General features: G+C 50.1%; 2 protein-coding genes across 3 annotated transcripts in view; one reads left to right on the top strand and one right to left on the bottom strand.

The window, feature by feature from the left end:
- Window positions 1–236: 236 nt before the first annotated feature.
- Window positions 237–10,554, top strand: PSMB3 (proteasome 20S subunit beta 3). The gene is made up of 6 exons (XM_025440862.3): window positions 237–458; window positions 740–924; window positions 4,003–4,110; window positions 7,844–8,021; window positions 9,425–9,519; window positions 10,454–10,554. Exons 1-6 carry the CDS (start codon window positions 456–458, stop codon window positions 10,500–10,502), a joined length of 618 nt encoding a protein of 205 aa, XP_025296647.1. The 5' UTR covers window positions 237–455; the 3' UTR covers window positions 10,503–10,554.
- Window positions 10,555–11,835: 1,281 nt separating this feature from the next.
- Window positions 11,836–27,133, bottom strand: part of PIP4K2B (phosphatidylinositol-5-phosphate 4-kinase type 2 beta) — a 28,082-nt gene continuing 12,784 nt past the window's right edge. For both annotated transcript variants that reach the window (XM_025440850.3, XM_025440852.3), the window contains exons 3-10: window positions 25,851–25,947; window positions 23,089–23,241; window positions 22,134–22,280; window positions 21,068–21,106; window positions 20,476–20,589; window positions 16,916–17,174; window positions 16,377–16,480; window positions 11,836–15,858 (exon numbers count right to left, since the gene is read on the bottom strand). In XM_025440850.3, the coding sequence (XP_025296635.1) occupies window positions 15,778–15,858; window positions 16,377–16,480; window positions 16,916–17,174; window positions 20,476–20,589; window positions 21,068–21,106; window positions 22,134–22,280; window positions 23,089–23,241; window positions 25,851–25,947 (994 nt within the window). In that variant the 3' untranslated portion in view covers window positions 11,836–15,777. The remainder of the gene's footprint in view (window positions 15,859–16,376; window positions 16,481–16,915; window positions 17,175–20,475; window positions 20,590–21,067; window positions 21,107–22,133; window positions 22,281–23,088; window positions 23,242–25,850; window positions 25,948–27,133) is intronic.

Raw genomic sequence — 27,133 nt, 5'->3', positions numbered from 1 at the left:
ACGTAAGAGATGTATTTCTGCAGTGAATAAATGAAACAAGCTAGCGTGAGTAATACGTCCACGCACACGCCGCGTTCATAAGCAACACCCTGGCTCCTCAGCTAGGACCGCGGCCGCTTCAGGCTTCCCCAGCCCACGTGCTCACAGGTCCCCGCCCCGGGCCGCTGGCGTCCGGAGTCCCGGTCCGCCGCGATCCCAGCTTGCAACGCGGCTCCAGGCTCTTCCGCACTCACAGTGACTTTTCACTTTCCGCTTTCGCGTTCTCGGCGTTGGCTTCTCAACCAAACTCCGGCACCGATGACTGACGCAGAGCCTCAGCCAATGGGAAGTCAAAGTGTCCCGGAAGGGTCGGCCTTCCGGCTAATACGGGGAGGGCAGCAGGAGTGGCTGCGCGGTGAGGGCTGTAGCCGGTAGAGTGGGCTTGCGGCGATTGGGGGTCCCTCGGCACCGCAGCCATGGTGAGATGGGGAGCGAGCAGAAGGACGCGGGGTAGGGGTGAACGACGCGGGGGGCCTGGGGGGCGTGGGAGGCGGAGAGGGCTCGGTGGTCGTCGGGAGTTCGAAGGTAAGCGGACCACGGTGAGGACCAAGGGGCCGAAGGCGGCTCCCCGCAGTTGCACAGCGTTCGTGTCAGAGCTGGAGCTCGGGGTGTCCGGGCGCCTCTGGGCCAGGGGCCGCGCCGGGGGCTCTGGTCGCACTTGGCCCCTGGCGCTGAGCCCCCCTCGCTCTGTCTGCCGCAGTCTATTATGTCCTATAATGGAGGGGCCGTCATGGCCATGAAGGGGAAGAACTGCGTGGCCATCGCTGCCGACAGGCGCTTCGGGATCCAGGCCCAGATGGTGACCACGGACTTCCAGAAGATCTTTCCCATGGGTGATCGGCTGTACATAGGCCTGGCCGGGCTCGCCACGGATGTCCAGACTGTGTAAGTGTCGGGGTCCCCGCCCACGCGCGGGCCTCTTCCTGGACTAGCCTTGCCTAGCGTCCTGAGTGGCCCAGGTATCAGTCATGTACCAGACCGCACCAGTGGATCAGAGACTTTGCCGGACACCGTAAACCTTGCAGAATTGTGTCCTAACCAGCTTGCACCAGCATTTACTCAGTGCCAGACTCTGCGCAGAGCACCTTACATGCATGGACTCATTTAATCCTCTTAACTACATTACCCTGTTGCTGTCCCATTGGCAGATGAGGAAACTGAGAGTCTTAGAGCTTTATGCCCAAGAGGAAAGCTAATGGATGTCATCCAGAATCCCAGTGCAGGGCTCTTTCAGTCCTGTGGGCAGTCCCTCAATAACTTTAGGTTTAGTTGGGAAACGCATACAGAAAGATAACTAACCCCAGCATACACCGGACGCATATTACCTGCTAGATGTGTCATCTAGTGAATAGAGGCTGTGTGATTTGAAAGGAGGGGGAATCTGGGAGATGAAATAGGTAGCTCTTGTGTTGGTCCAGGTATGAGGGTTATTGTCCTGACGGGGTGGTAGTGGTGGGAAAGGAAAGGACGGTGTTTCTGAGAGTTGTTGCTGACCAGCCCTAGTGGCTGCCTGAATATTGTGAGAGTACAGAGTCATTCATTGAGAGTGGAGCTTGTGTCTTTTTTTATCTATTACTAGCATCTAGATTAGTACATGGCATGTAAGTAATCCAGAAATGTTTTAGAGAACAAAATATAGAAATGATCTCTGAAAGTATAGTCTTTAATCCAGAAATGTTTTAAAGATGATTTGTGTTTTGAGCATGTTGACTGAAATATGGAAATTGGGAGGACTAGTTTTAGGGAAAGGTGATGACTGATTTTGACACTAATTTGAAAGGGACAAGCCAAGCCAAGTAGGAAACAACCTTCAAGCAGTTGGGATCTTGAAATTATGTATCTCAGGACTGGTGAGGCTCTGGTGATCATTTAACCCTGTGGGAACAGATTTTGGAGAGACAAATATGTAGAGGAGAAAAATTAGCTGCCGTTTGAGAGCTTAACTAACTGTATATTTGGCAATGGGCGAAGAAGAGAGGCCAAAGGGAAAGAATCAGGATAGGGTTTGAAGAGGGAAGATGTAGTTGCAGGTGGCAGGTCCTGCAGGAAGCTGGTGGCCTGAAGAACAGCAGTTCTTTTTTTTTTTTTTTCCATTTAAGATTTTTTTTTTTTTAATATTTTATTTATTTATTCTTGATAGACATAGAGAGAGAGTGGCAGAGACATAGGCAGAGGGAGAAGCTGGCTCCATGCCTGGAGCCCGATGCGGGACTCAATCCTGGGACTCCAGGATCATGCCCTGGGTCAAAGGCAGGCGCTAAACTGCTGAGCCACCCAGGGATCCCTTCTTTTAAGATTTTATTTATTCGTGAGAGACAGAGAGACAGAGACACAGGTAGAGGGAGAAGCAGGCTCCATGCAGGGAGCCCACATGGGACTGGACCCTGGGACTCCGGGATCACACCCTGAGCTGAAGGCAGATGCTCAACCACTGAGCCACCCAGGCGTCTCAAGAACAGCAATTCTTGTACTTAGTTCTTAGGAAACCAAGACAGTGGTTCACTAATGTGGGTGAAAGTTTGTCAGAGAATTCTTTCTCATTCCCCTTGAAGCTCCTCAGTCTCAAGAACACAGGACTTAGAAATTCTTCCTAGATTCCAGCCAGATCCTGGTGGAATCAAGGTGACAGCTTTGAGTTCCCATCCCTCTAAAGGCCCCCATCAGCCTTTCTCTCCCCAGTCACGGGCATTCCCCTCACACCATTTCCTTCCTTTTCTTCGGGAAGCTTTCTCACCAAGTTTGTGTGTTTGTGGGCAGTAACTTGTAATTTTGCTAGGCATCAGGTTCTTCACCTGTAAGGAAGCTCATGTTTTGTCTAAGGCTTTGTTCCATTTCCTTTGACTCACCATTTTGCTTCTGGCAGTTCTGGCATTGGTCAGCCCTCTGCAGGGGCCTATCCTGGGCTCTGAATTGTGGCACTGGAGAAGGTGTGGCTTTTTTGCCTTTTTTTTTTTTTTTTTTTTTTAAGATTTTATTTATTTATTCATGAGAGACAGAGAGAGTCAGAGAGAGACACAGGCAGAGGGAGAAGCGGCTCCATGCGGGGAGCCCGATGTAGGACCCGATCCCAGGACTCCAGGATCAGGCCCCAGGCTGAAGCCAGGCACTAAACCGCTGAGCCACCCAGGGATCCCCCACCTTTTTGCTTATGCACCTCCCAGGCCATTAGTACAGCAGCTGCTGCTTAATGCACAGAAGACTGTGGTCTTCCAAGCACCTGATCGTCCCCCCATACATTGCCTCACTGCCTAGTGATTTGTTGTGTTCCTGTCTTACAGATGGTAAAATTAAGTGGGAGGACGAAGGCTTAGGTCAACTCTTACAATCCATTGCTCTTTCCTTTCTTTCATTTTGGTTTTGGTTTTGTTTTGTTTTGTTTTGTTTTGTTTTTGGTCCACTGCTCTTTTGACTGTCATTTCCCATCTGTGTGTCTGCAGGTAGACTCTTGCCAAGAGTGTAGAGGAGCTGTGTATTTTATGGTATATAAATTGTCCCTCAAGAAAGAGAGGCAAAGGGGATGCCTAGGTGGCTCAGTGGTTGGGCGTCTGCCTTTGGCTCAGGTCGTGATCCTGGGGTCCTGGGATCAAATTCCGCATGGGCTCCCCATGGGGAGCCTGCTTCTGTCTCTGCCTCTCTCTGTGTGTCTCATGAATAAATAAATAAAAATTTTAAAATTTTAAAAAAGAAAGGCAAAATCTGTTCCTTACTTCCCCTCACCTCAGCAAAAGGTATGGGAAGAGAGGTATTACAGAATGGTATGTTTACAGGTGGTAAATGTTGGATAATCTGAAACATGGACGTGAGGCTGGACTTCCGGTGAGAAAAATCACTGGGAGGGAAAGAGAAGAGTCTTGTCAGGGGGAGGCGATTGTGTGTCTCCCTACATACATCCTGACCTCCAGGGGGTGGACACCAGGGGACCATTCACTTGTGACTTACTACCTGACTTTTCTTCTGTCACAGTGCCCAGCGTCTCAAGTTCCGGCTAAACCTGTATGAGCTGAAGGAAGGCCGGCAGATCAAGCCCTACACACTCATGAGCATGGTGGCCAACCTCTTGTATGAGAAACGGTGAGCGGAGTGTAGCCTGGGACTTGGGGAATGCAGAAACCTTGGGCCGAGTAGGCACGTGGTATGGAGAGATGCCTGGGAAGGTTCCTCTGCCTCCCGTTTCTTGTTTGCAGGGTGATAACCTTACTTTTTGGGTCTGTTTTCCATGGGCCTTTCTGATAACCAAATAGGACAGGAACAGTTACTTCAGAAGAAGACAAGGAATGCAAATAGCAGACAAACTTGTTTCCAGGCAACAGAATTAACCCTTCCAGAGAGTGCCCTGGAGTCTCCCAGCCAGGAGCCATCCTGACTCCAGAGCTAATTCTGTTGGCACTAGATTCTCGGGACCTAGGAATGGAGTTTTCTTTGAAGACCTCATGATGAGGAAAGTAAAGGCCTAGGCACAGAATCCAGTGCAGAAGCAGAAATTAAAGAAGAGCCCCACGGGGACTTTTCCACTCATCTCTGGGCTACACTGGGTGGCAGAAAGACAAGTGGGATTCTTTTGTTTTCTTTTTTCTTTTTAAACTTTTTATTTTAAGATAATTTCAAACTTTGTGGAAAAGTTACAGAAGTACTCTTTAGCTCTTACAACTAAGTCTTTGCCATTTCCATACGTGGAGCAATACTGTTGCCTTTTTAGTATACAATCTAAAAACCTATAGGGATCCCTGGGTGGCGCAGCGGTTTAGCGCCTGCCTTTGGCCCAGGGCGCGATCCTGGAGACCCGGGATCGAATCCCACGTCGGGCTCCCGGTGCATGGAGCCTGCTTCTCCCTCTGCCTCTGTCTCTGTCTCTCTCTCTCTCTCTGTATGACTATCATAAATAAATAAAAGTTAAAAAAATAAAAAAAAATAAAAATAAAAATAAAAATAAAAACCTATAAAACGATTGCGTATTTCTAGGTGTGGTAATATCTATCCTCAGATGTGTATTGTCTGCCATGTATGGTAACCATGTTTATCAAAATCCTGAATTGACAAAGGCCTAAATGATTTTTAAAACTGATTTATAGAGGGGGACAATGTCTTATACAGTCCTAAAGATAACTCACATTTAGGTATATTTGTAATGGCTCATATTGTTGTTTTTAAGTAAATTCTACATAAATCCATCATAGAGCTTGAGTTCACAACCAGGGTAGTGAATTCAGGCCCCACATTGGGTGCACAGATTACTTTAAATAAAAAAGTAAACTTAAGGGATCCCTGGGTGGCGCAGCGGTTTGGCGCCTGCCTTTGGCCCAGGGCACGATCCTGGAGACCCGGGATCGAGTCCCACGTCGGGCTCCCAGTGCATGGAGCCTGCTTCTCCCTCTGCCTGTGTCTCTGCCTCTCTCTCTCTCTCTCTCTGTGTGACTATCATAAATAAATAAAAATTTATTTGAAAAAAAAAGTAAACTTAAAAAAGAAACCCACAAATGGAGTCACATGCTCTACCAACTTAGCTACTTTGTTTATTGAAAATAAGAAAAACGCAGAACATTGAGGCTGACCTGGAAAATTCTAGGTTCTTAGCTAGCCAGGAGCTTTCTCTATAAGCCCAGCTGAAGTCAGTGACTTTCCAGCAGGATAGGCTAGTGCTGTGATTTGCAAATTTGAGCAATGTGCAAAGCCTTTTTCAAAGAAAAAACTTCCCGTGGTCCCAGAGAATCCATCCAAGTACCTCTCTTTGTGAGACATTGTCCGTAAAAGTTATTACATTCGGGTGGAACCTTGGTCAGTGTGACTTGATGTCTAAATGCTGACCCTGAACTGTGTTTTGTATTTAGTTTTAAGATTGTCACTTGAAGGGGCACCTGGGTGGCTCAGTGGTTGAGCGTCTGCCTTTGGCTCAGGTCAAGTCCTGCATCAGGCTCCCCTCTGCTTATGTCTCTGTGTGTCTCATGAATAAATGCAATCTTAAGAAAAAAAAAAAAAAAGTCGCCCAAATAATCTAGAATATTCTTATATGTATTTACAGTTTATTGTAAACTAAATACAGGATTTCAATTTTTTAAAAAGATTTTATTTATTTTAGATAGAGCATGAATAAGGGAGAAGGGCAGAGAGAAAGAAGCAGACTCCCCACTGACCAGGGAGCCCAATGTGGGACTCGATCGCAGGACCCTGGGATGACAACCTGAGCTGAAGGCAGACGCTCAACCACTGAGCCATCCAGGTGCCCCTGGATTTTAAATTTCTTAAATAAGTTGATACCCAGGCATCTGTTCAAGAAACAAGGGTTCAAAGCACACTATCTCAACCCCTTCATGTTACAATTAACTAGGTTTTTGTCTTTAGAATTTTCTTTTGTAGAGCTGTAATTGAAGGTCATACTCTTAGATATTACTGAGAACTGGTATAAGACATGGATAAGTAAAGACAAAACATCTTAGTTACTGTTTCTATTGAGACTAGTGGTCATTAGTTTCTGAGTATTTTTTTTTTTATTTTTTTTAGTTTCTGAGTATTTTATAGAGAGATTCCAGAGATTAATTCTTCTCGAAGCTCAGGATCTAGAACAAGGTTTTGGGTTTTTGTTTTTGTTTTTGTTTTAGATTTTATTTATTCATGAGCAATACCCAGAGGCTGAGACACAGGCAGAGGGAGAAGCAGGCTCCCCATCAGGAGCTCAACGCGGGACTTGATGCAGGACTTGATCCTAGGATCAGGATCACACCCTGAGCCAAAGGCGGACACTCAACTACTGAGCCATCTAACCGTCCCCTAGAACAAGTAACTGATAATCTCCTATTTCCTTGTAGGCACAGGCAGACAAGGAAATAACCCAACTCGATGAGTGTCCTTTGCCTTGCCTGCCAGGAGACTCACAACAAAACTTTGGATTCGGTCTGTGTGTCTCTGTTTTCATGGTTTCATTTTATTTTTCAGTGTTTTTCTTATGAACTGCTTCAAAGCTGCTTTCTAAAGGAGTAGAGGTATAGATGTATGAATAGAGAATTGAATGGTGGTAGGACTTTGGTGAGGATAAGGAAGATGGGAAGAAATCGGAATTCCCCAAAAAAAGAATGTGGAAGAGAGGGTCAGACGTGAGGAGGATATGAAGGCAAGTGTCAGGGAAAAGAAGTCTTAGAGCATTTTCAGATGTCAGGAGGTGGGGAAGGGTGAACCAAAGCTGGCTGTATGGGGAGGCACCTGGCTAGCTCAGTTGGTAGAGCAGTTGACTTTTTTTTTTTTAAGATTTTATTTATTTATTCGTGAGAGACACAGAGAGAGGGGGCAGTGACACAGGCAGAGGGAGAAGCAGGCTCCATGCAGGGAGCTGATGTGGGACTCGACCCCGGGACTCCAGGATCACGCCCTGAGCCGAAGGCAGACACTCAACTGCTGAGCCACCCAGGCATCCCACAGCAGGTGACTCTTAATCTTAGGGTCTTTGAGTTCAAGCCCCATGTTGGGTCTATAGAGTTAAAAACAAAACAAAACAGGGCAGCCTGGGTGGCTCAGCAGTTTAGCACCGCCTTCAGGTTGGGGCGTGATCCTGGAGTCCCACATCGACTCCGTGCATGGAGCCTGCTTCTCCCTCTGCCTGTGTCTCTGCCTTTCTCTGTCTCTCTGTCTCTCATAAATAAATAAATAAAATCTTTAAAAAATAAATAAATAAAAGCTGGCGTCGGGAAAGTGGATCTTCCCAGATAGGTCCTCTGTGTTCCTCCCCGGGTCTGAGCTGGGGCCTTGTCTGAGTAGGCCTGAGCAGGAAAGCAAATGTTCTTGAGCTGTGGCTTCTCTCTGCTCCTGGCCCTCACAGGTTTGGCCCCTACTACACAGAGCCAGTCATCGCTGGGTTGGACCCAAAGACCTTTAAGCCCTTCATCTGCTCTCTAGACCTCATCGGCTGCCCCATGGTGACTGATGACTTTGTGGTCAGTGGCACCTGCTCCGAACAAATGTATGGGATGTGCGAGTCCCTCTGGGAGCCCAACATGGTAAGTTGGTGGCATGGAGTAGGGCTAGGCTCGGAGCTGTCCACCCCTTGGCCATCAGTGTTTGTGTGGCATGTAATAAGAGGAGACACGGGAGAGAGCAAGAGCTGCTGGGCCTTGTGAGGGTGTCCAGAAACCCCATCTGCCAGGGCTTGATGCAGGCCAGCTCCAGGGGAGAGCATCTTTTGTTAGGAGACCCCAGTCAGATATTTGCTGCAACAAAAGATAGTTTCTGACCTTGGGTTTACGGAGTTCTCGCATCCATTCATCAAATAGATGTTTAACAGGTGTAGGGTTAGAGGAAGCTCAACAGAATGGGCTCCAGAGTCAGGTTGTCTGGGTTGGAAACCTGGACCCACCTGTCACTTAGTTCTGTTAGGGGGAGTGGTGTGAGGGGAGACATGAAGACTGGAATGGTGCCTGATAGTGAGGGCTGGCTCTCGTGCCAGCGCTGCCGGGCCCTGGGGACCAGGGAGTCTGTCTTCACGGGTTTACTGCAAGCTAATGAAGCAAGACAGACACCCGAATTGGTGTTAAAATGCAGTTTGCCAGGAATCGGGGAAGCGAAAAGGGCCTGGCTTGCAGAAGAAACAGCCTGTGGGAAGTTACTGGAGGGGCCAGGTGTGTTCAGTGATGGAGAACTTGCTGTGGCTGCTGCAGTGTGGGCCAAATGTGGGGTGAGATGATGGTGGAGAGCAAGAGTGGGCTGAGACTTCAGAAGGCCTTGAATGCCGTGCCAAAGAGCTTGAACTTCTTCCTAGCGCTTGATATCAAAGGCAATCAGGATCCAGAGCCTGCAGGTAGATGCCGTAGGCTTCGTAGGCTTCGTGGTCACCTGTAGGAGGCACTGAGTGAGACCTGAACAAAGGTTGTTGGGAGAGGGAGTCGGAGGTTGGGGGCAGCCAGAGTCCAGAGGATTTGGTCACCTCAAACAGTTGAGAGTGGTGAGATAATGCAGATATCGGAGTTTTCTAGCCAAGCTAACCAAGATGGAGGATGTGGAAGGAACAGGTTTGTGAGGGGTGTGGGTTCGTGGACAGGTTCTGACATTCCTGTGATACCCAGGAGGAGAGCCCATAGACAACTCGTAAAGCACATGGAAGTTGAACAGGGATTCTCCTTATTTTACAGAAGAGATTGAGCTTAGTGAAGGGACATGTGATTTGCCCCGGTCACTGCTGGTTAGTGGAGGAAGTTCAGGGCTTGAATTCTCCTTCACTTTCCCTTACATTCCCTGCTTTCTTTGGAGGAGCTCATGGGGCTTCCCACATCCAGGGAACCATCCCTCACTTCAGGCACAGGGATAGGCAGAGTGGGGGTACCTTGAGCCTATAAAAAGAGAATTAAGGGGTCAAACCCAGTTAGGGTCCAAGGCTCTGAGTCTGAGGCTTTTGCTCTGTTGGCAGGACCCAGAACACCTGTTTGAAACCATCTCACAAGCCATGCTGAATGCTGTGGATCGGGATGCGGTGTCAGGCATGGGAGTCATTGTCCACATCATGTGAGTATGAGTTGGGAGAAGTCTAGAAGCTTTGCAGACACCTTCTTCTCCTCTCCCCAACAAACACCCGATCTTCCCACCTCCCTGATCAGGTGTGAGGAAGGAAAGGCAGTTGTGGCAGGCTTGGGATAGAAATCTGTGCCTCTCCAAGGGTGGCAACAGGGAGCCTCTCCTGGGTCCCCTGGCCTCTGTCAGGTGAGGCTCCATGACCCTGAGTTCCTCCCCGCTTGCTCACAGTGGACATTTCTTTCCTAAGTGTCCCCAAGGTCTCAGGGACCTGTGTTGGGATGAGCCACAGCAGAACTCCTGCAGATTGATCAGAACTCTAAGGGACTCCCTCCTCGCCCAGCTCCTGCCTCCGGGTGACATTCTGAGGCACATCTGGATGATGTCCTGAGCTCTGGGAATGGATTTTCCAGCCCCAGCCAGCTTCTTCCCCGCCATTCCCTTTCCCCCTAAGTAATTCTGGAGCTGTCACCAGGATCCTGGTTGGATGAAATAGAGGTCCTCCCGATAGCTTTCCTTGGGTGCATCCCAAAGTAAGCATTTGGACCCTTTTGTTACAGGATAGCTTGCTTAATTATCATGAAAAGCAGACTGAGGCTGATAGAGAATTTACCACTCGGGTCCTTTATATTCTTGGGGACGAAACACCACACACCTCCTTGTTCTCTGGGCCTGGGGGAGCCCCTGCCCTTCTCTGAGGGCTGCACTGCCAGGCCCGGAATCACTTGGACTCCTGATGGTTCCAGCTGTGGACATCCTTCACTAGGCTCCCCATTTTTGCCTTTCTCCCCTTCCTCATCCCAGGCCAGGCAGACAAGCTAATGCTAATGTAACACGAGCAAGACACTTCCACCAAGAGTTGGCAGCACAGCTCTTTGTTTTGCAGTCTAGAATGGTACAGATGTTTTGTGACTTTCTCCCTCTGCAGTGAGAAGGACAAAATCACCACCAGGACACTGAAGGCCCGCATGGACTAACCCTCTGTTCCCAGAGACTACTTTTTTTTTTTAATAAATCGTTTTTCTTTCATTTCTGTTTCTTTGTGTTTGGGTCTTTTACCAGGGATCTTTGTCTCCATCTGGGCAGTTAAAAGGAGCTACCCAGGGTATACCTTGGTTTTCTTCTTGACTGGTGGCTTTCCCTAGTGGTAAGCCAGTGGGGATGACACTTACAAGTCACTTCCTGAGTGCCTGCTGTGTGCTAGGCCCGCACAAAGTGCTTTACACATTCTAGAGTTTAATCACCGCGGTGACTTAAGGCAGTTAACTTGCTCAGGGCCACTTTAATAAGTGGTAGAGCAAAGATGGAAACTCCTATTCCATTTGACCTCAAAGCCTAGAATACTTTTTCACTCCGTTCTACTGGAAAACTCTTAAATCTTTCATTGTTTCAGGTAGAAATTGGGCCAGGTAGCCACAAGTAATAACTTGGGGATTAGCGTTTCTTAACCTTAGCTGCACATTAGTCACACAGCTACTCTGATTCCATCCCTCAAGATTGTGACTTAACTGGCTTTTAAAGGTCTGTCCTTCCTAAAAGCTTCTCAAATGATTCCTGCTTGCAACCTGTGGCAGTGGCTCCCAAACTTGTGCCTCCATCAGAATCACCTGGAGGGCCCGCTAAAACCATTTCTGATTTGGACCTATAGCGGGACCTGGACACTTTTGATTCCCAGCTGCTACTGCTATTGCTGGTGGAGGACCACACTGGGAGGACCCCTAGATTTTTAAGCTAAGAGTCTACATGGAGAACATGAGCTACACAGAAGTGACCTGTTCAAAGACAGCCATGTAGCTGGTCAAGGGAGAGCTGGGACAGGTGTATGTGTGTGGCTCCTAGCCAGTGTTGGTTTTACACAGCTGGAAGTGAGAGGTGAGCAATCTGTCCATTTCTCAATGTGCACAGTGAGGTCACAATACCTGACCAGCTTGGTGCCTGTGCCCTTAATCCCTGCTTATTAGCCAGGTCTGAAAGTAGGTGGCCACAGTCCCAGCCTATACCCTTTCTCCAGACTCAAGTCATACATGGATTTTGTCCAAGCAACTTTTGAAGCTGGGACCCAAACCTTTTAATTTTTTTTTTTAAATTTATTTATGATAGTCACAGAGAGAGAGAGAGGCAGAGACACAGGCAGAGGGAGAAGCAGGCTCCATGCACTGGGAGCCCGATGTGGGATTCGATCCCGGGTCTCCAGGATCGCGCCCTGGGCCAAAGGCAGGCGCCAAACCGCTGCGCCACCCAGGGATCCCCCAAACCTTTTAATTCTGAAAAAAAGGGTTGTTTCCAAAGGACTCACACGTGACAGGTGTGTACACAAAGCTTTTTGAGTTTTATTTGTTCCTTGGGTTGGAGATTCATCTTAACGTGCATGCATTTTAAAACAGTAATCAGGGTCTCGAACTGTTCGAGCAGACATGAGACAAGCACAAGGGGTTGAAAATTCCTATTTAAAAAAATGGAGGTCGCAGTGAGAAACTGAGAAGTCACGTACATCTGATGGGTGCTAGTGTATCCCGCCCCCCAAGAGGTGAATCTAAGCTTCATTCACATTTTTTGATGACAATGATCTGACCTGATGCTTGGATGTGCCGAGCAGTTCTGGCCTCCCCCTAAAGGCTGCTGGTTCACAACTCATGAAATAGCTCTGAGCAGGGGAAGGGGCTCCTCTGAAGTTTCCTCCTCAGCCTCCCAAGGATCTCAGGACAACCCAGTGGGGGCAGCTGAATCTCGTCTTTCCTTTGGAGGCACTCTTCATAGGTGGCACATCTCAGCGGAAAGGTGGGCCATGTCCCTGCCCCCTGCAGATGGCTGGTAGATTTGGGGGGCAAATAGGTTTTCCCTAGGATTCCTGTGCTCAGGCCGGACCCTCCCTCTATTTCTGCCAGAAAGAAGTGAGGTCCCTAGACTTGGGGGAACCACAGCTCTAAAGCCCGAGCTGTAAGGTTCCTCTTGGCCCCTAACACTTGAGTAGCTCAAATGCTAGGGAGTGCTGAAGTTTTTTTCTCTCCCAACAAGAATTGGTAAAAAGACAACTGGGGGAGTGGGACTGGCTGCTGAGCAAAGTCCCGGGTCTTTGGTCCACCTCCCCAGGGCAGATTCTTAGGGCAGAAGTCTGTTGTCCCCAGTCCTGAGCACTACGGGAGGGGGGGGGGGGGACACACCTGTCTGAGGCCTAAAGCACAGGCAGGAGAAACAGGAAGGAGGAGGGGAGGAAGAGCTGCCTGTGGTGGGAACTTAGAGGGAGCCACTGAGCACAGCCACAGACCAGTAACCCCTGAGCTAGAGAAGGAGAGATGGAGCACTGCTTCAGTCTGCTCCTGGAACTGCTGGCTTCTGCCCGGGACCCCCAAACTGCAGGGCACAGGGAAGGAGCTTGCACTGGGAGACAAAGACTCTGGTGCGTGAAAAGGAACGAGGGCCAGAGGCCTTCATCTAGTGATCTAGGCAGACTTTCCAGAAAAGCCTCGCTCTGGTTGGGAGGCCTGGGAGGCTGGTGTCTCAGCCACAAACTTTGAGGACGGGAGAAGCTGTGGCTGGCTAGGCGGTCAGGGCAGGGATGGGGGTGGGTGGAGAGGAATCTTGCTCTTCTCTCCATTCAGGCTTCACCCCATCAGTCATGTCCTATTCCTACACCCCTGTTCTTGGGAGACCCCAAATTATTCTGGGGTGCTTGCTGGGAGACCGCTGGAGCTTTTCTGCAAGGCTCCAGAGAGGAGGGCTGAGGGTAGTGCCCTTGGACACCTTCTAGGGCCCCCACAGAGGGAACAGTGGGGCTCAGGAAAGGAGTAGGGGCACACAAAAGCTTGGGGGTCAGTTCCCTTTCTCCACATTCAGACCACAAACCAAATATACCTGCGTCATTCCAAAAAAGAGAAAGAAAACTGACAGAAACCAAGATAAATAGCTCTTGAACATTTGAATGGCAAAGGAATTAGAGAGCCAAACCCAAGGTTTTGAAGAAGCACAGAGAATGACCTTTAAAAAAAAAAATCTAAAATCCACCCAACCACAGCTCAAATGTTTCGGCCCAAACAATACTGTCAGAAAAACAAAGAGCATTTGAAACAGAATGCTACTCTCAAAATGTAAACAATAAAAAAAAAAAAAAAAAAAAAAAAACCCACAAAAACTCAATGTTAAAGAAGTTAGATACCTGGTAGCTCATCTTTAACTGATGGATTGTGTTACGTTACACTTTTCATACACATGATGGCAACATGATCAGTGGACCAAACGCAGGAAGCCGGTGGGAGCCCAAGGCTGTGGCAGCCATGGAAGGACAGCCTGCCAAGTTCTGAAGATGTTGGGCCTCTCGAGGGGCAGATCCAAATTTTCATTCTTGATTAGGAGGTGGGGAAATCAAGTCCAAACATTACTCCTACATAATCCCTTCCTACATCAGATTTGTTTTCTCCATGAGCCACTTGGTGTCACGTTCTTCCTCAAATCACCTGGTGGTCTTGCTGCTGATGTTCAGAGCTACCTACGGCCCCTTCTTGGGGCCAGGGTGGTTGTTTGACCTGCTTGCCTCTTCCAGAACAGTGCCAGTAAGCCCCTGTGGAGTCCAAAAATGTTGCCTCCATTCCTCCCTGACCTTAAAAGCTGTGGGGAGGGCACGGAAACAGTGCTGGTTCCTGCTCCGGAAGCTGAGCTTGGCCAGGTTTGGAGGGAGCCACAGGAAAGCAATCCATTCAGTCAGTGTTTCCACAGACTTTCTTCGCATCTGTGGGGTTATCTACAAGTTTTGCCATATCTCATCCCAAATCCCCAGTTCCTGGTGAGGGGGTGAGAAGATGCAGGAATGTACCTCCCCCAACACAGGGCTGTTTCTCTCCTAGCCAGACCAAGCTGCTCTGATGGCATCAAGAATGACACGTGGCTCAGTTCTAAGATCTGGGTAGCTCAGCAGGTGGGTGGAGACCCAGAAGGAAGCTGCAGGATGCCACTCCTGAGGAAGCCCGGGGATGGCAGATCTGCTAAAAGTTGACACCCAGGCATCAAGGAAAATAGTCCCAAAGCTGGCGCCAGGTCGATCCCCATATCAGGCCTCCAAATGCGATTTCCTGGGTCTCATCAAGTAACTCTGAAGCAACGTCAGGCATGGGTGCCACCTTCCAAGGTGGGGGGTGGGCTCCCTGCTGGCCAAGACCATCCGAGGGACAGACCACAGGCACAGGGCATCAGATTATCTACATGGCAGCCCTGGCACTTGAGGTATCTCTGCAAGGAACACCCCAGGCACGTGGAGATGTGCCCCAGCTAAAAGCTCAACTACAAGGGAGGGCGCCTGGGCCAAGATTAGAAGGAAGTGAACAGATGGAGGGCACAAGACCTCATTTGATACTCATCAGCTTCTGGGGGTCCTGCTATAAGTAAAGAGGCTCCCTCGTTCCTCTTGACCCAATGAGAGGCAGGCATTATAGACAGGACATCGGAACGCCAGGAGCCAGGGGCCTGGGTGACGTTCGCGGGGTTCTGTGAGAACCAGCTGTCCGAGAGCCCAGCCGTTACCCCCACCCCTAACCATCCCATGAGGATGAACTCACGCCCCTGGGAGATCTCTCCTGATCCAAGGTGCCTGATGTTGATCTGGAACGTTCCTTCAGGAGGACAGCATTTACATGGAGGAATCCGGTAACATTTCACTTGGATCCGAGGCGAAAGGTGGAGGAAGTTGTGCACAAAACTCCATAAAATTAAAAAGTTAATCCAGACATGATCAAATGCAGCAGGGGTGAGGTGTCTGACCTCTTCTTCTCTGGCATCAGAGCACTTGGACCGTTGGCCAGGTCCATGGGGTGCCTCTTTAACTAAAGGGAACCCAGAGTAGAGCAGGGATGGGGAGAGTGATGGGGTGATGACATACGTCATTATAAATAGCAAACCTGGAGCAATGAGATTTCAGAAACAAAACCCACATAAACCCACAAAGTCATCTCTAGCCCCAAGGTACTGTAAAAGGTTACAAGGGAACAAAAAGGAAACCCCTTTTCAACCTGGGTCAAATGGGGGGAAAATCAAAGGTGAGCGGAAGGTGAGGCACACCCTGTGAGTCCGAGAGAGCTCACGCAGCATCTCTCCTGCCCCCCAGCTAGTCTTTCCCTCACAGGCGGCCAGCTCCTCACCAAAGCCCTCCCCTCCCCCGACTCTGACTCTGCTTCCCACCCTCCCCTCCAGCCCAAATCTACCCTCTCCCTTTTCCGACCCGACCCCACATCCGGCTCTCTGGCTCTGGCTGAAGGTAGAAAGTAACTACGTCAGGATGTTGGACATGAACTCGTTGAAGCGTTTGGAGTACTGCTCAGGGTTCACAGTCGAAATCTCGGCCCCTGCCTGTAACACACAGAGGCTGACTCAGGTGGAGCTCATGGCCCCAAATGGGAGGCTACTGGAAGGATCCAGTGGGAGGGGCGGCGGGGGGTGGGGGGCGGATTCAGCAGCCTCTGGCTCGGCCTGAGAGCCTAACGCTATGTCCAGACGGCAGTTCCCACTCAGAGTTACCCTGGCCTTGCTCCTCTGACTCACAACCCTAAGCCTGCACCCACTGAAGGAGGGGCAAGGTTGTGGGGAAGTGGTGGAGAGACTCGGGATCTTGGGGCCAGGTTCCTGTTTGGACAGAGGAGCTTCAAGTCCATGGGGAAGAGGTTCTTGGGGGAGCAGACTGGGCACGTACAAAGCTATTAGTGCCCAGCCAGAAGGGAAAAGCCACAAAAGCTTTTTTGCCGGCCTGAGAACCAGGGAATATCAACTAGGCAAACCACCTGACAGGGAGAGCAGTAGGGCGCCTGGGTGGGTCTGGGGGGGCGGGGTGTCTCGGAGCAGGGGGCCTGGAGGCAGCAGGAAGGACTTACCCCATGTTTCACTGTCTTGGCAGCATGGGCAGCTTTCTTCTTCGCATCATATGGCGTGAGGATGTCGATGATGGCCATGAAATAGACTTCCTTCTTGGGGGCACCTAGAGCAGGGAAGGAAGGAGAGGTGGCAGGGAGAACAGCAGAAAGCAGGGGCTCCGGAACTCTGCAGACCGGAGAACCAGAGCCACCCCTAGTGCTCTGGACCTGAGGAAAGGAATCCTAATGGGGCCCTTTTCACAAGTCTTCAGTGCTCTTCTCTTCTTGTTGACAGTCTGTATAAGGTTTCAGAACCGTGAAGGAGGGCAGAAGCAAGCCTCAGACATCCAGGATAAGCAGAGGTGAAGGAAAGCCTGACAGAGAAGGACCCTGGAGGCCCCAGAAGCCACAGTTCCTGGAGGTGGTTTGGTAGGAGAGCCCGGAGGCAGGAAAAGGCCAAAGTCAGCAGTGAATGAAGTGGGGGGTCCAGATCCCAGCGGTATCTACACAATAGGCCATGGGAGCAGGGCTGGGCGGGGCAGGTGTGGCCTCCCACTTACTTTCATGGCTTTTCATGGCATAGACATCAACGGAGGGGTCGAACTCCCCAGGGCCAAAGAAGCGGGGGAAGCTGAGGAGGTTGCCCGGGCTGTCGGGAGGCGTGCCGTAGGAGCAGAGCAGGTTGCCACCCAGTCCGTCGTTCTCGCACTCCTCATCCTCAGCCCGCTCCTCCACCTCCATCTCCTCTTGCTCTGCCCGGTCCACATCGTGGATGCCCACCAGCAGGCTGTAGTCCATGATCTTCAGCTGGGCCAGGAACTAGCAAAGGTGGGGAAGGAGAGATGGAAGGAAGAGGTTACACAGGGCATCCGGGGAGCATCTGGCAAGGGGAGAAAAGGCACTCCCTTTGAGTCCATTCTCTACTTTGGAAACAGGTGAGAACAAGCCATCAGAATCTCTGCCTTCAGTGAGCTCTGAGTCCAGCAGGGAGGACAGCCATTCCCCGAGGGCAAGGAGCCTCAGGAACCAGGGCCAGTGGGGAGAGGGGCCTCCCTGGGGAGAGGAGTTGAGAAGGATGGCAGAAGCTGTGGGAGGAAAGGCAGAAGGAACACCAAGGAAGAGAAATGACCCATTGGGTCTGGGATCAAAAGAGGCTGACACCACAGGCCGGTTTCCTTCAGACCATGAACCTTCCCCGTCAGGAGCCCTGTATCTAGTTGAGTAGTCTGGGGCCAGGAATTTTTTTAAATTATTAAATACTAAGAATAGAATAGAATAGAATAGAATAGAATAGAATAGAATAGAATAGAATAGAAATAGATAATGCCAGAGTTTGTAATATGAAATAGATGGACAGTATTTCAGTTGTGTGCGTGTATGTGTGTGTGCTGGGTTGTGAAGTAAATGTACCTCTGAGACTCACAAGTGCGGTTTGAAACACCATGTGACTCAGCTTCTTCACCAGTCAAGAGTGAGAACAGGGAGATAAAGAAAAGGGACATCCCATAAGAGCCAAGCGACAATTGAACCTCTTTCCAAAGGTCAGAAGAGGCTATGGCACAGGGGGAGATGGCAAGGGGGAGAAGGCACGGGCTGCAGAGTTCACATCTACAGGAGTGTTGTGAGCAAGACGGCATCTCAGGTCTCTTGATCTAGAATTCCATGTCTTGAAAAATGAAAGTGTGGGGCTGATACGGATGGAACCGGCCAGCTGGAAATCCAGCTCAGTGAATACTGAGGCCACAGTCATGGTCCAAATCCTGTTAGGTAGCTGGCCACCGCCAATAGGCATGAGCCAGGACTCTGCCAGTCACCAGGAAACTGTCTGACTGAGCGCTGTGACCAGAGCGGCCTTACACAGACTCTTGGGCTGCTAAAAACATAAGAAGCCCTGATGATAGATCAGGTGCATCTCCTCTATAGAGAAAGGCGGGGGCACCATGCCAAGCACCCCCAGACGAGAGCCCTTCTCAAGGTCCAAGGAGAGGGGGCCGAGGTCACCAAAGAGAGTACATGACCCACACCCACTCCTATCGACCTGAGAACATTTGGAAAGCAACAGGCAAGTGAAAACAAACAAAATGTGTAAACTGCCTTAAATTCCTCTCAGAAAGAGAGGAGGGAGAAAGGGAAGAAAGGGAGGAGAAAGACTTTGGACAAACTTAGAGGCAGAATAAAGCCATAGACATAGCAGGCAGGGATGAAAAAAAAGCTTCCCAGGAACTAAAGCCATTTGCAAAACCCATGTGCATAGCAGCACACAGTGAATCAATCCAAGTGCAATGGTTAATGTTAGGTGCCCAGACATTTGGTCAGATATTATTCTGCATGCATCCTGAGGGTATTTGTACATGATATTAACATGTGAATTGGCAAATTGAGTAAAGCAGATTGGGCCTGATGTGGGCCTCATCTAATCAGTTGAAGGCTTGAGTGGAACAAAAAGGGTGACCCTTCTTTTAAAAAAAATATTTTATTTATTTATTCATTAGAAACAGAGAGAGAGAGAGAGAGAGAGAATGAGAGAGAGAGAGGCAGAGACACAGGCAGAGGGAGAAGCAGGCTCCATGCACGGAGCCCGATGTGGGACTTGATCCCGGGTCTCCAGGATCATGCCCTTGGCCCAAAGCAGGCGCTAAACTGCTGAGCCACCCAGGGATCCCCAAGGGTGACCTTTCTGTGAGTAAAAGGGAATTCCTCCTGCCTGAGTGCCTCTGAACAGGAACATCAATTTTTCCTGCTTTCAGACATGGTCTAAACCATTGGCCCTGCCCTGGTCTTGAGACCACACTGGCCTCCAGACTGAATCTATACCATCTGTTCTCCTGGGTCTCCAGTGTATCAACTATGGCTCTAGGAATTGCCAGCCTCCATAACTGTGAGATTCAATTCCTTATAATAAACACTTGCCTGTCTACTTAACTACCTATTGGTCTAACCATCCATGTCTCAGCACCATCTATTGGTTCTGTTTCTCTGGAAAATCTTAACTATTATACCAGCCCTTTGGCCCTTTGATGCATGAACAGGTAAACAAGGTGGAGTGTAAATGTACAATGGAATATTATTCAGCCTTACAAGGGAAGGCCATTCTGACATATGCTAAACATGCATGAACCTCAAAGACATTATGACAAGTGAAAAAAGCCTGACACAGAAGACAAATACTGTACGATTCCACTTATATAAAAAGTATTTAGAATAGTCAGATTCACAGGGACACAAAGTAGCATGGTGGCTGCCAGAGGCTAGGGAGAAGAGGAATGGGGAATTATTGTTGAATGGGGACAGAGCTTCAGTTTGAAAAGATGAAAAATTCTGGAGATGGATGGTGGTGATGGTTGTACAACAGTGTGGATGTACTTAATGCCACTGCACTGTTCACTTCCAAATGGTTAAGATAGTAAACTTTATGCATCTTTTACCCTAATAAAAAAAATAAGAAAACACTTCTAACAGTGTGTAGGATTTAGTTTCAACGAACAGGTTCCCAATTTATTAAAATAGGAGACGCTCAGTTATCAAGTGGTCCAGGTGACAAATTCACTATTTAGCACTTGTCCTCCCCAGAAGAACTTCTCCGCAGGAAGTCCTATTCTAAAAGAAGGCTGCTGGGTAAGTGAAGAATCCGAGCCACAGAATGGCCTGGTTGTGGATCTTAACAGCTGGCTTCCCGTTGCTCTGATGGCCGACCCCCCTTCCACTATGGGGATACCTCCAGAAAGGAAGGTTAGGGGCTTTAGAAAAAGGTGTTGAAACAGATTAGCGAAAAGATAAAGGAAAGCATTCCAACTTGTGCTACAAAGATTCTACTGGCATAAATGTGTTCCCCTGATGGGATACTCATCTGCACCTATACCATTCAAATCACCAGCCTTCCTTTCCAAGAATGTGAAATGTTGTGAATTAAAATTTTCTTTTAAGATTTTATTTTTAAGTAATCTCTACAACCAATGTGGGGCTTGAATTCACAACCCCAAGATCAAGAGTCACATGCTCCTCCAACTGAGCCTACCAGGTGCCCCATGAATTCAATTTTTCTTAAGGTTAAAGAGGCTCCTGCTCTGAGGACAAGAGGGGGGCCTCCTCAACCAAGGTGAAAATAAGGGTTACTAAGTACCTCTACGTCCCGTTTCAGTTTTTCCAGGAAGTTCTTTTTACTCTCCTCTCCCACATGCAGCTTCTGCCCTTCATTGAGGAAGTCATTGTCTTTGAATGTTGGCAAGTCCTTGGCCTGGGAGAGTAACAGCACTGTTAGGCTGGGTGACCTAATACACTCACCCCAAGAGGTGATGGTACAAAAAGGGGAAGGGTCCTTAGAGCACAGATGGTCAACCTGTCAAATCAATAGGTTCAGCACAGGAGGCTATAGTCTCAGGCCTCAAGTAGGCAGGGATGGCAAATATGTGGCATATGTCACACAATGAGCCTGGACCACCTCGGGGCTCAGGCAGCCACTCCGCGAGTCAAGCTGGACTATGAGACAGAAATCACCAGCTCTGTGGGACTGTGGACAACCCAGCAAGGTTGGAGAGCAAGGCCTAGGCCAGAGATGAGGACAGACGGGTGCCCAGTGACACAGCACTGACAGACTGCATGTCTGGGAACCAGGCCAGGGGCTGTGGTGGAGGAAGGGACAGGATGGCCGACAGAAGGTGTTTCTGATTCCAAGCGACCCATTCCACACTTGATCGGTACAGGTCCCAGCATACCTTCTCCTTGTCGCTCGCTTCTCTGGCAACAGTAGAGCCCTGAAAGGATAAGAGCCATCAGGAGAGGTCCAGCTGAGGCAAAGTCCGTTGAGCAGGGAAACATGCACCCGTCTTTGGGGAGAGGCAGCAGGTGAACGGAAGGAGGCTGGTTAGAATCCTAGAGGGGCCAGGAGGCAGCAATTTGTTCAACATCCTCTTTCACAGACCACTGTCAGAACTGAGTAGACATGAGGCCTGCGCTCAGCAAACAGGACTGTACTAAGACATAGTCCCTGCCCTCAGGGGACTTTCCTTCCAACAGAGAAGACAGGCATTAAGAAGTAGTTACACGATTCATTAATCCATCAATGACATGGGTGCTAGGTGGTACAAGGGAGGACCACACTCTGCAAGCAGGTCGCACAGGGTGGTCTAGGCTGGGGCGGGGCAACGGTCCAGGCTTGCTTCCTGCAGGAAGTGACATCTGAGCCGAGGAAGAAGTAATCAGGTTGAGAAAGGCAGAGATGAACAAAAGAGCAAGGAGGGCAGAGGCTGGGCGGCCATGAGAGGCACTGGGGAGGAGCAGACCACAGGCCCCGCAGGAATGGAAGAGACGCGCTGTGGCTGTGGCAGGGAGAGAGACAGAGGTGTGAGGTAACGAAGCACGAAGGCAGCTTTCAGAACAGCGGAGCACTACAGCTCACAGACACAAGCGTGTCCCTTTCTGTGTCTAGAGACGTGTTTGTGCTGCTAGTCCACAGTGCCCTCACAGATGCCAGGGTGAGGGTGTCAGCACGCCCATCCCCAGACTGACCCTCAGTGTGCACGTCCTACTGACGGGAGCTGAAGAACATCAACTGTGATGTAAATATGGTGCATTAAATAACCTCTTGTCATTGTCACTTGGACTTCAAACAGCTTCTGACCCAAAGGAATTAGACACATCAACTCCAGAGTTCCCATTCTGTACCAAAACCTATGCTCCGGAGGCTTTCCCGTTCTGTGCAAGGTGGAGCCTCGGCCCCTCCAAGCCTTGGGGGCAGGGGGTGGATGGCAGCCCCAGAGCTGGAAACGCCAAGCCCTTTACCTTGAGGTCATATTTGCGGTGTACAGTGAGCCGGTGGCTGAACACATTCCTGGTGACCACCATGTAGGTCTCGACACCGTCCACGGTCAAGCGGTACATGCCCAGAAACTGCGGCAGAAGGGTGTTGCCATGACACTCCACGATGAACTAGAGCAGAGGGAGGAAGGTCGGCGGCTGAGGGACAATGAAGACACCGGGATGGACAGGGCTCTCCCCAGGCCTCCAGACCAGTCGTCTTTCAGATGGGTCCCAGGAGGTCCCAGGGGGTTCCTTGGACTTAAACAGACCACGCCATTCCCACCCCCAGCAGGTTTGGCAGAGGCCTTCTGGCTTCATGTTACTGGGACTCTGCTGAGACTTCTGTCTGAAATAGGCTTCTGCCACCGGAGAGTCACTGAGGTAGGCTAGGCCAGGGGCATATGGGGGAGATGGAGGCGGAACTGTGGTCTGGGAAAGAGCAAGGGCCTCCTGCCAGGAGCTCTCAGCCATGCTGTGCCCCAGGGGTTCCAATGGAGCCCCAGAGATCAGCAGTCCCATTCAGTACATTCCAGGTACTCCGGGGAGAGGGCAGCTTTCCCCTAGTTCTCTCCAGGGCAGCTTCCTGACGAGTGGAGAGTCGAGATGGAAAGGAAGCTACCCTGCAAGCCCACAGGACCTCATTTAGAAGAAATGTGGCAGGTGCCAGAGTGGGAAACTTCCCGACTCTGACAAGAAACAGCTGTTCAATGGGGACTGAGTGGGTAACATGCCTTCATTTCTCCTTTTTCCCTTTTTACAAGCAAGCATTTCAGTTCAGCACATGGCCCAAGGGAGAGCCAGGCAGGGCCAAGCGCTTGGGTCTCGGGAGGTGGGGACCACCATGAGGGGACTGACCTCTCCCCAGGAAGCTGCCCAGGGGCTCTCTCCTCCCCCTTGCCACCTGTCCTCTACCGCCCAGGCTCGGGACTCACCATACCTGGTGGTATTTCTTTAAGATGTTGTGCATCTCAGCCACATCCTCACTTGACACAGTCTTGATGACAAAGCGTCGGTCGTAGGTGGTGAGGAAACGTGTGCCACACCGGCCCTGGCTGTCACTGTTGATAGGGGCGCTGCGCGTTACTGAGTTCTGAGGGACCAAGACAAAAGCAGGCTGGTCTCGGGAGAAGAACAAGGACTCTGATCTTTACTTGGGCCAGACTGCTCTAAGGCCAACAATGCTGAGACAGGCAGGAACTTACCCACCCCTGGTCTCATGGGAAGTTTGCTTCTCTCCCAAAAGTCCTCCTGAAGAGTGGTAAAGTTGTTCCAGACCACCTGCTCCTAATCCCCGACTGGATGGGCAGAGGGCTGGCTGTGAAACATCTTTCATTCTGACCCCTGGAACTCCCCTGTCAACTAAATCTCTGCCTCAGGCTGGGCCCTAACCCTGACGCCCACAGGTAACCTGACCTTGGGTGAGCCACTTCACCTTTCCACTCCTGAATTTCCTGACCTGGAACACAAGGAGGCAGTCCAGGATGATTTTCCCAGTTTCCTGGGGTGACAAAGACAAAGCTTAGGAAATATTTAAGCAGGCCAGCATAGAGCAGCAATGGGCAGCCACCTCTCTTCCCTGTACATACATGCTGGAGAACCCTTCCCGAAGCAGGCAGGTGTTCCTGGCCTCTCTGCCCAGCACCTCTCCCTGAGCACCTCAAACTCCTGCTTGTCTGTGCAGAGCTATGAGGCAGTTCTGGGGAGCTTTTCTGGCTCTGACACTGCTCCTCCTTGAGGCCCCATTCCCATTAGGATCAGAGAGCAGTAGAAGCCTCTGAGAGGGTGGAGGGGGAGGTGTGAGTCAAGCAAAGGGATGTGTTCACAAAGCAGATGCCGGGAGAGGACCTTTGAAAGGCGAGGCAGAGAGAGAGGCCCCAGCTGTCCCTATTCCCAAGCAGACACATATAGGGATCTGCTCACAGAAATGCCTCCTCTCCAAGCCCTCTCATCAGCTCTCACCTAGGAGTCCACATTCTGCCTTCACCCAGTGCCTCCTCACAAGACCCTGGGGGCAAGAGGGAGTACCACTTCTTTTTTTTTTTTTCCACTTCTTTTTTTAAAGATCATTTATTCATGAGAAACACACACAGAGAGAGTCAGAGACACAGGCAGAGGGAGAAGCAGGCTCCATACAGGGAGCCCAATGTGGGACTCGATCTGGGACTCCAGGATCATGCCCTGGGCCGAAGGCAGGCGCTCAACCGCTGAGCCACCCAGGCTGCCCAGAGTGCCACCTTCAAGGGAAGACTCAAGTCTGAGGTAGTGAGGCACTCTCTAAATTAAAAGGACACCCCCAAAATAGGGTGTCCCCAACCCAGAAATGTTGAGTAGGGTACTCAGCCAAGGGCCTCACTCTCCTACTTCTGGTAAGATGTGCAGGTGCCCAGCCTCATGGGGAAGCATGCTTCCATCCCTGCCTAGTTTCCAGGCTGCGTGCTTGGATACTCTACACGGTTAGAGTCCCCTCCCTGAGCACCACACACCCCATCTCCCTCAGTCGTGAGCACAGTCACTTGCCCACAAGGTTCGCAGAGAAAAAATGCAGACATGGAAAGGATGTGGTTAGAGCACCAAGGGGAAGGGAAGGAGCCGCAGCAGAAGGAAGATGTCTCGGCAACCTGGGGTTTCAACAGTGGCAAGAGTTTTCAGAAAACCTCCAGCTCCAATCAGGTCATGATTTAGCTCAGGGTTTGGTGCTGACAGAAGGGGCCGGAAGCTCTTCCCAGTACCTTAGACACAGCTGTTCTTGAGTTTTCCGTCCCTGGCATCTCCACCCCTGCCTCCCCATGCCCTCCTCTTGGGAAATGGCATCTCTGCAGGTGGTCCTCCGAGTGGAGGGGAGCAGGGAGGGGCCTCACTGAAGTGCATTCTGCTCCTCAGGAACTACTCCCCGAAAGGCTTGCTGGGATCCGGCCAGCCAGCCGTGAGGCATTACAGTATTTTAAAAGATTTGGACATCCATTTTAAATTTCACTAGGAAATGCACTCCTTTTCTTCTCTCCAGACAACCACAAATCAGCTGTATTTCTTATTGCTAGCAAAGTGAAGTGGAAAATTCTCCCACAGTCATTGGCAGATTGTCTGCCAGGGGCAGAAGGTTGGAGGCAGGTGTGAGGTGGAGCAGGAACAGAAACCACTGAGTAGGAGTCAGACTGTACCATCCCTGATACTGGGACCTGGCATTGTCAGGCCCAGGAGGAACAGTCGCCAGCCACGCCTGCCCCACTCCCACAGCAGGCCAGGATGCATGTAGGAGGCGGCCTGCGTACCTGGCAAGGTTACACCACCCTGGAAGTCTTCCTTTTCTACTCTGTCTTATCTGTTTTAAGAGGCCTCATCACCCGCTGGCAACAATTCTCTCTCTTAAGCCAAACTATGGAGGAGAAGGGTTCTTGGGCCTAGACTGGGAATGTCAGACTGAGATGAAGCTGCTTCTGCAGCCCCTGTCCCTCCTGCTGCTCTCTCCCCCACAAGAGGAGCATGAGCCTGCCAGGCAGCTTCAGAAGCACTTCTAGGGTTTTGACCCCTCCAGGAGCCTGCAAGCACCCAGGTAGAGACCAACAGGCTGGAACAGGACAACACAGGAAGGCATAGCACAAGGACAGTAGACAAGTCTTTCCTCAAATTGTCCCGTGGCCTCCTGACCCCACTCCACTCTCTGACCCCTCTGACTTTGAAAAAAAAGCCCATAGCCAGTACCTGGTAATCCTGATCATCAATCCCAAACCTCTCTCGGAGATTCCGGAACACCATCGGGCAGTACTCCTTAAACTTAAAGCGGCTGGGGAGGTTCTCCCTAGGGCAAAGCAGAGAAATGTCTTTGTGAGCCTCTCTTGTCCATCTAATTCTTACATCAGAACTTCTCTGGGGAAAAAAAAAAAAAAAAGAACTTCTCTGGGTTTGGTCCACAGGTCACCGGGATCTGAACAATCTGCAGCACTCAGGATGTAGGTTTCTAGGCCCCAGAAATTCTGGAGATGAGTCTGGAAATCTGCACTTTTAACAGACAATCCTGGTGATTCTGAGCATGTAAAAGTTTTTAAACTTCACATCCATGTGTTCATTTTGTAAAAACTAGTTGAGCTGTATACTTAAAATTTGTGGACTTTTTCTGAGTGTATGGTCTCTTTTGACAAAATTTACATTAAAGGGGAAAAACCCTCACCTGCCGAGAAGTGTGACAGAGTGCAGGTCCACTGCTTAAGAGCTATACTTGCTACATGCGAGTGGCTGCATGTGAACAGCTGCTGTGAGGTGGATGGCAGTCTGGCCACTAAAAGGAGTGGCCTTTCTTGACCCAGGGACCCTTTCTTCTGAGGATGCTTCTATCAACACGTTCTAAAGATGGTAACATCCAGGAAGCCCTACACTGGGCTTCCCTTGGGATGGAAGATGAGGGTGCTTTGGGTTGAAGAGGTCCTCAGTCAATTGACTAGGATCCCATTTTTTCAGGAAGCCTCATCTGTGGACTGCTGGCACCATCTCCACCCTGCCCACCTGTTAGTCAATAATCCCAGGAGGGGAGAGAATCGCCTTGAAGGGATGCCTTCTCTGAATCCTCCACCTTTACAATGTCCCCTTTCTTGGGAACTCCCTTTGAGAAATACGACTCCCTGACTATACTCCAGGATGACATACTTTGAGGAAATAAACAGCAGTGGCTTCTCATGAAGGCAGGGGCCTGCTCTGCCTCATGTGCCCTTCTTTTAGTAAACCGTACCGTAGTCCAATAATTAGCACATCAACAGTTGCTAAAAGGACAAAGGGATAAAGAAAGATAAATGAAGAGATTGGACGCTCTGCTTTAGGCCAAGATGTCAAGGTGGTAGAACTTCACCAGAGGCCACAAACCCTGAAATAGGCGACAGTGCAATGTCTTCTTCCAGAGCCCTGAGCCCTGGGACAGACCCACCTCCTTTCCTGACTCAGGGCCAAGGACTGCCTCTCCTTTCTTAGAAGGTATAATATTGTGATACAGTAAG

The sequence above is a fragment of the Canis lupus genome, chromosome 9 (genome assembly GCF_003254725.2).
Source record: "Canis lupus dingo isolate Sandy chromosome 9, ASM325472v2, whole genome shotgun sequence".
In the NCBI taxonomy this organism is placed as follows: Eukaryota; Metazoa; Chordata; class Mammalia; order Carnivora; family Canidae; genus Canis; species Canis lupus.
This window is presented reverse-complemented; position numbering and strand designations above follow the sequence as displayed.

What these genes read in the sequence shown, in the direction of transcription:
- PSMB3 (XM_025440862.3), top strand. An exon ending in CCCTCTGGGAGCCCAACATG is followed by an intron (nt 8,022 to 9,424) that starts GTAAGTTGGTGG and finishes CTCTGTTGGCAG; the next exon opens with GACCCAGAACACCTGTTTGA. An exon ending in GGAGTCATTGTCCACATCAT is followed by an intron (nt 9,520 to 10,453) that starts GTGAGTATGAGT and finishes CTCCCTCTGCAG; the next exon opens with TGAGAAGGACAAAATCACCA.